Below are 14430 nucleotides of genomic sequence, written 5' to 3' on the forward strand. Positions count from 1 at the left end.
AAAAATCAATTGCGGAAGGTGTTGTCACACACATATATATCATTTTACCTCAAAGTGTTTAATATCTGTTTATATTACCTAATAGGTAATCTTGGGTTTAAATCGATAAATGGCATTTGCCCTTCCAGTTGTAACGTCTTCAAATTACTATTCAGCCTGTTCTTAAGTCTATGGTTGTGTGGATGAATAAATGTATGGGTATAAGACTTATTTGTTTCAGAGTTTTTAAGTACTATTCGCTAATAAATGTAATACAGAATAAAGTTTCATCTTTAGTTATGAAAAGCTTTGCAAGCGAAGTATTATTCTCGTATGCAGTGTGTAATCTCGAATGGCTTCCATTATAGTTCCATTCCGTGTTGGACAGGAAGCATACTCGTCCCGTTCCATAATGCTGCACTCTTCCCTAATACTGCTATGAGTCTATTTGTATCATATGACTTTATCTTATTTTATACTCAGTTATGTCCCAATCTTCAGTTCATGATATCCTGCCAGTATAGAAACGAGTATATATTCTCTTACTTGTATTATCAATACATACCTATATATTAATATATGGCAGGTGAATGCTTTCTGAAACTAAACGTAAATTTTTAATTTAAAAACAAGTATATATTGAATCTGGATATGTTCCTTATTCCTTTCGAGGTTTGCGCAAACTATGTTATGTGCCTGTAATCGTTTTTGTTTTTATTTTAATTTTTGGTATGATATGCGATTTAATTGCCATAAAAAGTTATATAAATTACATTAATACATTGTCACAGCCTGTCGTAATAGCATACAACTTACATTTACAGACCACATGTAAGCAAACACCGTATGTCTGACAGGCGTGCAGGTGACGGTGGTTTGTCGGGGAACCCAATAAATCTAGGTGCCGACTTACTAGACAATAAATCGCCCATGGTACAATGGAATACCAAATTTATCCCGATGCAGCTGCGGACACAACCTTCTAACTTAGCACCAACTCAGCTCCAGAGAGTCAACACGACACTGTTGGGCGATCCCAAAGGTGAGAGTTTTCATTACTTTGAAGGAATTATAGCAAAAGTAGTTCAAGAGAGTCTGCCGGTTTATATAAATACATTGCAATATGTAAGAAATTATCAGAATTGGTGATCTGAATGACTTATTGCAATGTCTCTTGCCTTATCACACTTTTGGAATGTACACATATACACTAATGTAGTATAAAGTTTATTGTCGTACTATCGTTTAGGTTTTTATTCACCTGTCCATATGTAGACGTGATTTATAATGCTTATTCAGGATTTTATTCACATGTCCATGTGAAGACGTGATTTATACTACTTATTCAGGATTTTATTCACCTGTAACATACATAGCCGTGATTTATACTGCTATTCAGGATTTTATTCACCTTTACATACATACGTGATTTATACTGCTTATTTAGGATTTTATCCTTTTTTTTGTCTCTGATTTCTCCTTTTTTCGATTATTTATTTTGAAATGATTTGCGTATATATTTATCCTATTCATAATTATATACCCCTGACAATACAAACTTTTAATCATTTACTCCTGATGATATAAACTCTTCACTTTCGTGTTCCGTAAGACATAAATGCTTTTCTCGTATGATGTGTATGCTTTAATCTACACTGTATAATCTGCCTGATATAAATACCCTGATTATGTCTGTTCACTATATTATATGCCATATCTGGTTTGTATCATATACATTCTCCACAAGTAGCTTGATTGTGTAAAAAGGAACGAAAATTCATGGAAACAACTGTAATTTTGTAGAGTGAACAAATTGATATGTTATCAGAATGTGCCCAGTACACATTTATTTTTTCATGTTTATAAACTTAGATATATACGAGTACAGTTAATGTTTTTACTGACCACTGGTAAAGTACGCTTATACCGCCTTCGAAAAAAAAAATCGACTTCTTTGTTTTTTCAAAATATAGAAAAATAATGAATTACGTCTCGAAAAAAATCTATCCTGTCCCGACTCGCTTAGCCTCATTGCAAAAAGCACCGAAAATGAGAACATCAAAAATGTTGGAATACCTTTGCAATTTTTTATGTATATCTACTGCAGTACTTTTTTCAATATTCCTTTATTTTAATAGCTAGTATTTTGGGTCTTTTTCGTTTTAATTGTAAAACATTTCTTAAATGTGGTCATCGCTGTACATGACAGTACAGAACCTCTAGGTGTAACACATTATACATGACAGTACAGAACCTCTAGGTGTAACACATTATAAGAAGCAGCTGCTATTGATATGTAAATGGTAATATGTTATAATACCTTAACAATGACTACATTCGTGTAAACAACATAACAAAGATTCACTGTTCGACATTGCACAGCACCTATATTTTTGATAGGCTTTCTACATTGTTTCTGATAATTAATAATATACCATTTTAATACATTCAGACCGAATTGCGTCAAAAGGTTGGTTTCACAAGCACATTTGGGTTTTTATTAGAGCAATTTGCATGCTGGCATTAAAATTAGAATAACGATTTCTCTAAACTTGACTGAGTTTTGTTTTGTCCATTCTGGGGTGTGAAGTTTTCTTTCAATACATTTTTTATTATATAGTTTCTTTTTTGTTTTGATTCCGTTTGTGTTGCTGTTTTGTTAGTGTTTGGTTTGTGTTATGTAGCTTCGTTTTCTGGTTTTCAACTCTCATATAGCGTATTAACAGTTTCAGTGTCTGCTTCCGATGGGGTGATTTATGAGCTATTAAGTTTCGTTTGTTTATTTCTTCATTATTGTAGATCTTTTATTCTTTGTTTTTTAAAATATTCTCTTAGATACACTGTGAATCATATACTTCGCCTGAATACTGAATAGCTGGAAGCCACAGGTTTTTTTTAATGAGAAAAGGTTTATTCAAGGAAAATTCCATTGCTTGCATATATGTATTGTTAGATGTTGATCAAATTCGCGTTACACTCTGCCTGAATACCCGCCTCGAATTGTTGGTATTGCGAGGATTTCTATATAATTACGTTATGTCTGCTTGTGTTATAGATTATTGTAGACACTGAACTGATACTGACGGATTTTCTAGTCTAACACAAATTCGTTTTTTGAAGGCCAGTTCAACATTTAAAAATCCAATTTGTTTCCTACGCCATATACTGTATATTTTGGAAGTAAGCTAAACGAAACAAATTGGATTCACCAGATGTATCAGATAACCATGGGATGCTGGTATACATTTGGATATATTCAGACATGATACTGGCCTTTTAAGCCTTCACATCTGCATGTTCTTTCTTTCATGACTTAACATAACCTCTAATCTCAGTCTCAGTGAGTTCAGGGGAATCAACACACATGAAGACATTAATTTTTTATGAGTCTTTGTTTCGATTTGATTCTTGATTTGGAAGTGTTTGAAAAAAAAATGAAAAAAAAATGATAATGATACCAGCAAAATGTTGAATATCTATCTACGAAACAAGCAATCCGTATGGAGCTCTTTTGCCAAGTCGTAATGAAAACAAAACTCATTCAAAAGCAGAATGTTAATGTCTTCCTGCTGTTCAGATTATTAATAAAACTTTGTGTGTGAACTAAACTGGCTATTTTCGTGCCTTGGCTACAGGTATACAATTTAAGCGTATTGAGGCGCTGACGAGAAGTCAGACACTGGTGGACATGCGTCAACAAATGGGCGTGTCCCCTGGGAATAATGCTCACTCTCTGACTCTCGGTGAGCAGGCGGAGATGTACCCCATCTCCGCTCTACCCACCCACAGAAGTTCGGCACGAGACAGGTTTGTATTTGTACGAGAAATTGTTATAGGTAGAAGGGCGTGTGTCGTTTGTACATATATTTTGAGGGTTGCTTTGTTTGCATACTATGTAGTAACACAATTCATAGTTACCTCGCATGGACAAGTTTTAGTGTTTGGTATGCAAACAGCACAGAAACGTTAAACATACGTGATAATACGACATTCACGTAGTTCATCACTGTATGTTTGTATACAACAGCACGAAAATGAGAAACATTGACAATGTAGTATTAACGAAAAACATTATTCCGTGATGATACAATATAAACGTAAAACATTCTGTGAAAATACAGTATTAACGTAAAGTATTATTCTGTGATAATACAGTTTTAAAATTAAATATTACTCCGTGATGATAAACGATTTATGTAAAACATTATTCTGTGATAATACAGTATTAACGTAAAATATTATTCTGTGATAATACAGTATTAACGTAAAACAGTATTTCTTGATAATACATTTTTAACGTTAACATTTTTCTGTGATAATACAGTATAAACGTAAAACGTTATTTCGTGATAATACAGTTTTAACCTTAAACATTATTCTGCGATAATACAATATTCACGTAAAACATTATTCCGTGATGATACATTATTCACGTAAAACGTTATTACGTTGTAATATAGTATTAACGTGAAACATTATTCTGTGATAATACAGTATGAACGTAAAACATTATTCAGTGATAATACCGTATTACCGTCATACATGATTCCGTGATAATACAGTACAAAACATATAACATACATACAGTGAAAATATTAAGGATGACTCATTATTATTTACCACACTAAACTCATCTCGAAATAATCCGTATGGTATACGTATGGACTAGATGAAAACGACAATAAATGATTCTCACAAAACAGTGGCCATTCTTGTAAATACTTGATAAATCAGAATGATAAATCGCCGCACACAGACTTTCTTTACAAAAACATAATTGTTCAAATGATCATCACACTTTGCTATTTATGGGGAGAAATTAAGTTAAATGAATATGTTGTTGTTTGTGAGGAAATTATGTAGTAACCTTCAGGCACGAATTTAATGCCAAGGTTCCCGTGACGTTTTACACTCATGTAAACTCTGATTAGCTGCACCAATATGTTATGATGACGTCTGATTACCTTGACGCCAAATGATATTATGATGACGTCAAGTGACAGATTCTTAAGACGTAAGAGGAGATCATAATGACGTCAAATGACAGATTATGATGACATAAAATGACAGATTATGGTGACATCAAATGTTTGTAAAATTTGATTTCGTCACGGGATCAATGATACGGAAATAATTTCATTTCAGAGATTACATTTATAGCTAACAAGTCATAGATGGTAAGATTTGAGATATGTAATATTTGTATATTCTAGCTTCCTTTTCTGAAAATGTCCTTCGTCTGATATTGTATTGTACTTTTTCAGTGTTAATACATTAACTCACATGCACAAAAAACTTGAGAGAAGTGTTAAGGCGTTTTTAAATCATATTATTATTTCCTTTTTAAATTTAAAACTGGTTTTAATCATATATGTGGTTACTATTTTTATTTCCACATTAATACATTATTAACCGTAAATATAATCATATGTTATTGGAAGTGAAAAGGGAAGGCCAGTGTATTTCTGGCGGATAAGTAAAATGGGGATGTGTTTTGATATACAAATAAACTAGTGTAACTGATGTAATGCATAATCTTGACCCGGTAACATTCAATATAATGCAATATATTTTCGTGATCTAATTATAATGCTTTTTATAAATGTTGCTAGATTATGTTTTTTATATCTTGATGCTTATAATCTTTATAAATGTTGTTGGAATTCTTTAACTGCAATGCTTTATACATTGGCGCATTGGTGGTGGGAATAGCTTATCTACGGATCAGGACATATACCAAGAATGGTATTGATATAAATTATATATATATTCATTGTTTGATAACTGTGAGTTATCAAGATAAAGGCATGTCAGATTTAAGTACTGCAACAAATAAATATATACAATCAAAATAAAATGGAAAAAAGTAATGGGTTATATTTCCTGATTTTTTGTGATTGTTATTGATAATTTTCAACTGCTAAAACACTTTATAACACGTGAAAATATTACTTTGATATTCCTCATGCAAAGTAAAATTTGTATGTATATACCGGTAGCAGTAGAGGGGCTTGAATTTATCTATATATTTCATTGAGATTTCATGGACTATTCAAACATCGATATATTTCCTCATGTTTTCATGAAAACAATTACATGTTACAGTTTCATAGATGTTTTGGTAAAATAATGTGTTCTGAAATTGTATCCTTATTATTTAGTGTTGTATCTATTACTTTAGCATATAGGATATGAAAAGAGCCACGGTAAAACAGTTTAAAATGGTTTTATATTGTATTTGTGTGTGTTTCTTTCCTTCCTTAATCTACTGTTGATATCGTGTATTGGATTTTGTTATAAGCAATCTTCCTGACGAAACCGTCTAAATGATTTTAAATAACCTGACAATTATATGTCGAAAAGATAACATTTTATTAAGCGGGATTTACAAAAAAGATAATTAAATCAGTTCATAGTATTATAAGAGAGCATTTCTATTAGTCTACCTCACCTTATCTAAAGAAACAGTTCGATTTGCCTAGCTCACCATGGGCATGTATAGCTTAAGAAACAGTTAGATTTGCCTAGCTCACCATGGGCATGTATAGCTTAAGAAACAGTTCAATTTGCCTAGCTCACCATGGACATGTAAAGCTTAAGAAACGGTTCAATTTGCCTAGCTCACCATGGACATGTATAGCTTAAGAAACAGTTCAATTTGCCTAGCTCACCATGGACATATATAGCTTAAGAAACAGTTCAATTTGCCTAGCTCACCATGGACTTGTATAGCTTAAGAAACAGTTCAATTTGCCTAGCTCACCATGGACATGTATAGCTTAAGAAACAGTTAAATTTGCCTACCTCACTATGAATATGTATAGCTTAAGAAACAGTTCAAGTTGCCTACCTCACCATGGACATGTAAAGCTTAAGAAACGGTTCAATTTGCCTAGCTCACCATGGACATGTTAGCTAAAGAAACAGTACGCTTTGCCTGCCTCACTATGGACGTATATAGCTAAAGAAACATTTCAATTTGCCTAGCTCACCACGGACACATACAGCTAATAAACAGTGCGATTTGCCTAGCTCATCATGGATATGTTAGCTAAACAATTCGACTAATCTACCTCACCAAGGACATGTAAGCTAAAGAAATAGTTCGATTATTCTAGGGCACTATAGAGATGTTAGCTTAACAGTTCGTTTTGCTTAGCTCATCATAGCCATGAATGCTAAAGAAACAGTTCGATTAATCTAGCTCGCCATCAACATGTTAGCTAAACAGTTCGATTTGCCTAGCTCATCATAGACATGTTTAGTTAAAGGAACAGTTCGTTTTATCAAGTTCACCATGGACATGTTATCTAAAGAAACAGTTCAATTTACCTAGCTCACCGTAAACATGTATAGCTATAATATAACACTTATATTTGCCAAGCTCACCATGTACATGTATAGCTATACAAACAGTTAGATTTGCCAAGCTCAACATGGACATATATAAACAGTTAGATTTGCCTAGCTCACCATGTACATATATAGCTATACAAACAGTTAGATTTGCCTAGCTCACCATGGACATTTATAGCTATAAAATAGTTGGATTTGCCTAGCTCACCATGGACATATATAGCTATACAAACAGTTAGATTTGCCTAGCTCACCATGGACATATATTGCTATAAAAATAGTTGTATTTGTCTAGCTAACCATGGAAATATATAGCCATATAAACAGTTGTATTTGCCTAGCTCACCATGGACATATATAGCTATAAAATAGTTAGATTTGCCTAGCGCACCGTGGACAAATATAACTATAAAAATAGTTGGATTTGCCTAGCTCACCATGGACATTTATAGCTATATAAGCAGTTATATTTGCAAATGCTAACCATGGACATATATAGCTATATAAGCGGTTCGTTTTGTCAAGCTTATCATGGTTATGTATAGTCACCCATTGGACGTGTAAAGTTGATTTGATTGTTTTTGATTGGAATTCGTGTTGTTACTCTGTCTGTTATACATCACTGACTTGACTTATTTGCACTTTTTGTGACAATATTATTCTTTGATACTAACATTGTTCTTTCTTCGTATCTAATTTGGATTATTTTTCCAGGCTGTTCAATATTGCAATGAACGTATTCAATATGTACATATTAACGGTGGTAAATTATGTCCACATTCATATATGTATAAATATGTAGTATGTTAACAGGCTATTTATCTGAAAAGTTTTTATACTCGAGTATAATTTGCGTAACCATACAATACTCAATATCATTTGTTGTCCTCAAGTTAATTCGGTTGAAGAATTTGTATTACAAATCGCAACTCTAAATAAACAGTGAAAATTGACATTATCTTCATACATACATCACTACTATTTAATGTATTATAAAGTGAACTTATTATTTAAGGTTTGGAATTGTAACGCTCATTGGAAAACGGTAGTTATCTTTAAATATATCATCGCCTTTGTTTACTTTATCAGGGCTTCCACGTTTAGAAAAAATCCTCGAAGCCAACAGAGGCTAGCTAGATCACCGTCAGCTCGCCACAAGGAGCCGGACTCGCTTCTCCTTCAGCAGTCTTGGTCAAGCAGTGCTGCAATGGAGAGCGCCAGATGACGTATTTTCACCGTTGGAATTCAGCAATAAAAATATTAAAATGACAAGTCCAGCATTATTGTCCTAGATGTCCGCCGATGAAGACCATCATTGACGTAATTGAACCAATACTCTCCAAGCTATTCACCAGATGACGTACTTTTAATACCACGTTCCCAACAAGACAAAAGGAACAGGCATATAACTAGGTTTATCTAGTAAGCACTGCCTTGACTGTTCTCCATTGCATTGCTGCCATCGTTATAGTTGCAGCAATGATTCTAAGGAGAATAACAGACGGAGGCAACACATCTTACAGTGACGTAATTAGAACGTCACCAGATAGACAACACATCTTACAGTGACGTAATTAGAGCGTCACCGAAATAGTCAGGTGACAAAGTGTTCCTCAGTCTATATTGAAGTTAACTATTTTGTAAACAGTTGATTGGATATCTCATTTTGTCAATAGAAAATCGTATCAGTATATATATAAGAACGTGACAATAAAGATGGCGTTTGGTTCAATTATCCTTTAACATCAGCTTCCAAATAACTAAAGAAACGACTGCTCTTGGTTTGAGGAATTTGAAATAGAAAATAAAACCACCAAGCAGAAAAGAAATTTATTATGGTATTATTACCTCAAAGCTGACAATGCAAGTTGGAAAACTGTTATAATTGATAAAAAAACCGAATTAGAGTTTTCAAATGAGATGTCCCTCTACAACCACTCTCTGAGATACCACGACCGGAAGATTTTAATAATATAAGGCATCCTCAAAACATTGAGATAGTTGCAAATATTGATTTTATTCTCAAAGTAAAAACTATTTACCTTACAATGTTAGCTTTACTGAATTCCACGTAACGTCGATTCCTATTACTTTTATTTTATTTCCTATGCATCTAGTGATTTTGAGATAACAAAAGATGTAAAAACTGCAAGAAGAACTTAAGTGCTCGGATAAACGTTGTTAAAAGATTTATGAATTTGTAAATTAAGAACAACTTTTATGATTTATTGTTTTATATTATCTTGATGTTTATTATATTGTACACTTGTTTTGTTTCATGCGAATGTTGCAATTTAGTTTAATGATGGGCAGAATAATAGACGGAACGAAAGAGTGGAATACTTCTAATGGAATTGAAATGATTGTCATAATCAGACAAATCAACATATCTCACCGACGGTATCGATATGTCATTGCCTTGTAAGCAAACATGGTATGTTCTGAATTTAATTAGAAATATTACCGTGAAACCTGACTTGACTGTGGAACTATCGTGGCCACAAAAGACTTATATCTCTTTGCCATAGCATTGCCTTTATTGATTGTCACATCCGACTAAGTGATCCGGAAAATGTTTCTATCGTTAAAAGCAGGTTTTGCTAACTTATTCATTTAGCCAGATAAACACAGCAATTGTATAAAGTGTAGAAGTTTATTGTACCATGTCCTATTGTCCAGTTTGGAAGGTCATTATTTGCTGCTTGGGACAGATGTAAAATCGTTTGTTTTTGAACATGCGCCTACACACAATACGTACGCCTGCTCTGTCAGCCATTTCCCACCCTTTAACATGATTTACTACATATGGACATGATTTCGACACGTAGACACGTACACTGTAATTCATATAAATTCTTGGGGGAAGTGTTTTAACACTCGCTAGTGCTTGTATTATAATTGGATATGAACATTTCCCATCTTCTGTGAAACCCGAACATTTTAGTAACATGGATTACATTCACTTTATAGCGAAGGTATGTAATTCTTTGTAAAACGTTATATATCTTTAATAATAATAATATCAGCATTAAACATCAAACTAGCTCATTCAATGTTTACCATACAATTTGTTTTTTTACTTTTAAAGCCAAATCTTAAATCTATAGAACTTTGCATTGCTGCCTATAATGCCTTACGCATTGGTGATGAGCTTATAAAAGTTATTGGTGTTGTTTTGTGGCTGTATTGTAACATATAAATGCGATCATTATGAATTGCGGATATAGAACTCTTGGTGAAAAATGTTTTTATTATATAACATTCTGAAATGAAATATATGCATTTATAATCGTGTAGATGATTGATATGTTATCATGTAGGTTAATTATTACGTTTCCTATAGTATTGGTGTTCCGTGTAGCTAGTCTTATGATCTCAATAATTAATAGTTTTAGAATTGTGCACCTTGGGGTCATATATATGTTTATGTCTTGGACTTTTGATAATGATACACTTTAAAATGGTGTACCACATGATTGCCTGAGTTTAGTTTTAAAATGTTGTACCACGTGGTCGGCTGATAAAGTTTAGAATGGTGTACCACGTGGTTGTCCGATATAGTTTTAGAATGGTGTACCACGTGGTTGTCCGATATAGTTTTAGAATGGTGTACCACGTGGTCGGCCGATATAGTTTTAGAATATATAGTTTTAGAATGGTGTACCACGTGGTCGGCTGATAAAGTTTAGAATGGTGTAACACGTGGTCGGCTGATAAAGTTTAGAATTGTGTACCACGTGGTCGGCTGATAAAGTTTAAAATGGTGTACCACGTGGTCGGCTGATAAAGTTCAGAGTGGTGTACCATGTGGACTTGTTAACGTCTTTGCCTATGTAGTCTTTTACTGTAGATATTACTGATTACATGGTTATCGATACATTGGACTATTATTGTGTTTTATGCTCAATGAAACTAAAATCTATTCTGAGATTGTATTGAGGGAATCTTTTGCCTTCTTAAAAAATGAACCTTTCGCCATGACATTATGTGGAATGTTGACAATATGGAGTTTTGACACTTTTCAACATATTGTTAATTTTGCTTTCTTTTTACTGGGCAAAAATGACGAAAGTTAAAAGGGCGTTCCGCTGTTTACAACATTTCAAACATTAAGCTATAATCCAGATCTCTATTAATATCAATCACTGTGATAAGCGGTAATTGCATTGCCTTCTTTTAGTTACATGATGATTAAGATTATTTGTACATCTGGACTGTGATAAAGGCTTGATCTGACGGGTGTTTGTTTTAAACAGTATCCAATTATATATAAAAGTGCATTAATCACTTTATATAAACCGATGGTTAACACTATGTATATATACTATTATAATGATTCGCCTCACCATCTGATTATACAAATGATAATCCGTCCACTAATGTCATCCTATAAAGAGGACTTCAATTCATATATTAAACTTGTTTTAGAGTATATTCAACGCATCCATTACCTTACATTACATATCTTCATCAATATCCCTTTCGTACATCTTACATTGCATGTACGCTAGATGTGGTTATTTTTCCTTTTATCAGCTGCATTTTATAATCGAGACCTTCCTCGTTATATATTAGTACACATTGTATTGTCGAGACCTTCCTCGTTATATATTAGTACACATTGTATTGTCGAGACCTTCCTCGTTACATATTAGTACACATTGTATTGTCGAGACCTTCCCCGTTACATATTAGTACACATTGTATTGTCGAGACCTTCCTCGTTATATATTAGTACACATTTTATTGTCGAGACCTTCCTCGTTATATATTAGTACACATTTTATTGTCGAGACCTTCCTCGTTACATATTAGTACACATTGTATTGTCGAGACCATCCTCGTTACATATTAGTACACATTTTATTGTCGAGACCTTCCCCGTTACATATTAGTACACATTTTATTGTCGAGACCTTCCTCGTTACATATTAGTACACATTTTATTGTCGAGACCTTCCTCGTTATATATTAGTACACATTTTATTGTCGAGACCTTCCCCGTTACATATTAGTACACATTGTATTGTCGAGACCTTCCCCGTTACATATTAGTACACATTGTATTGTCGAGACCTTCCCCGTTACATATTAGTACACATTGTATTGTCGAGACCTTCCCCGTTACATATTAGTACACATTTTATTGTCGAGACCTTCCTCGTTACATATTAGTACACATTTTATTGTCGAGACCTTCCTCGTTATATATTAGTACACATTTTATTGTCGAGACCTTCCCCGTTACATATTAGTACACATTGTATTGTCGAGACCTTCCCCGTTACATATTAGTACACATTGTATTGTCGAGACCTTCCTCGTTATATATTAGTACACATTGTATTGTCGAGACCTTCCTCGTTACATATTAGTACACATTTTATTGTCGAGACCTTCCCCGTTACATATTAGTACACATTTTAATGTCGAGATTTTCCCTGTCACTCGCATATTAGTACACATTTTCTTGTCGAGATATTCCCTGTCACTCACATATTAGTACACATTTTATTGTCGGGACCTTCCCCGTCACACATTTGTACACATTTTGTTGTCGATACACATTTGTTGATTTTTCCTTTCGTACTATCGTATTGAACTCAAATGGTATCAAGTTTGCTAAGCCTACGTAATCCTGCACAATTGTCCAAACTTATTTACAATCTGGGAAATTGACCACTGCTTTTATACCTATTACATGTGAAGGATATAGAATTGGGTTGTACATATATTTAGTATATAACATAGCATCGTAGAGTGATACTGTTTATGTCAAATGGACGTTTATGAGCGCTTCCGATGACCATTAATTTTAATTGGCTTAGTTTTCACATTTGAATTAAAAAAATACACCATAAGAACTGCTGATATTTTAGAACGGTCATGTCGTTGTAATATTTTGTTAATAGACGGTTTCGTAATCTCCCTTTGTACACTTTGTGACATCTAGCGACTGATGACGTATCTGATAATATATAACCAACTTTAAGTATTTAATTGACTGCGACATATTAACCTTCATACGAACAAATGTATTCACTTTGATCATTATTTGCATCGTAATCAATTCTACTGTTAGAAATGACAACTATTCTCAGAATCTTTTTGAGTTGCTGGAATTGTCTATCGTAAAACTGTATTATAAAAAAAGTTGTCTTTACTTCTTAGTATCCAAAATCATATCCCGAAACCAAAACCATATCCCGAAATGAACTGTATTAAGAAGCATGAATTTCGTTGAATTCGTTATCTATTTATCCAATATGTTAAGTGACTCAAATGCAATATGAACTGTTATATGCTTGTACTTGAAAACGTGATAAATAAAACTATGTATACAGATTAAATGCCTCACTTGTTTTAGCTTGTAAGACACAGTGGCAATATATGAACCACCAAAATACATTTATGATGCAGTGGCAATATGTACACCACCAAAACACATTCATGATACAATGACAATATGTACACCACCAAAATACATTTATGATGCGGTGACAATATGTACACCACCAAAACACATTCATGATACAATGACAATATGTACACCACCAAAATACATTTATGATGCAGTGACAATATGTACACCACCAAAACACATTCATGATACAATGACAATATCTACACCATCGAAATACATTAATGATACATTGACAATATGTACACCATCAAAATATATTCACGATAAAGTGACAATGAGTACACCATCAAAATACATTTATGATACAGTAACAATGTGTACACTATCAAAATACATTTATGATACAGTAACAATATCTACACCATCAAAATACATTTATGATACAGTTACAGTGTGTACACCATCGAAATACAATGATGATACAGTAACAATGTGTACAACATCAAAATACATTCATGATACAATGATAATATGTACATCAAAATACATTCATGATACAGTGGCAATATTTACACCCAATTAAACACATTTATGATACAGTGACAGTATGTACACCATCAAAATACATTCATGGTACAGTGACAAAAGGTACATCATCGAAATACATTTATGATACATTAACAATGTGTACACCATAAAACATTAATGATACAGTGATGTGCCAATTATCA

The 14430-nt window shown here is 33.2% G+C and overlaps 1 protein-coding gene across 11 annotated transcripts in view; it reads left to right on the forward strand.

The window, feature by feature from the left end:
* Positions 1 to 13681, forward strand: part of LOC117345255 — a 109216-nt gene extending 95535 nt beyond the window's left edge. For 7 of the 11 annotated variants that reach the window (XM_033908361.1, XM_033908293.1, XM_033908332.1 and 4 more), the window contains 4 exons: positions 804 to 1021; positions 2432 to 2449; positions 3615 to 3786; positions 8425 to 13681. In XM_033908361.1, the coding sequence (XP_033764252.1) occupies positions 804 to 1021; positions 2432 to 2449; positions 3615 to 3786; positions 8425 to 8560 (544 nt within the window). In that variant the 3' untranslated portion in view covers positions 8561 to 13681. Of the gene's footprint in view, positions 1 to 803; positions 1022 to 2431; positions 2450 to 3614; positions 3787 to 5124; positions 5157 to 6160; positions 6186 to 8424 lie in introns of all 11 variants that reach the window. The other 4 variants (XM_033908353.1, XM_033908348.1, XM_033908369.1 and 1 more) reach the window with 4 other exon arrangements.
* The last annotated feature ends 749 nt before the right edge of the window (positions 13682 to 14430 follow it).

Source organism: Pecten maximus, chromosome 2, assembly GCF_902652985.1.
Source record: "Pecten maximus chromosome 2, xPecMax1.1, whole genome shotgun sequence".
Lineage (NCBI taxonomy): Eukaryota > Metazoa > Mollusca > Bivalvia > Pectinida > Pectinidae > Pecten > Pecten maximus.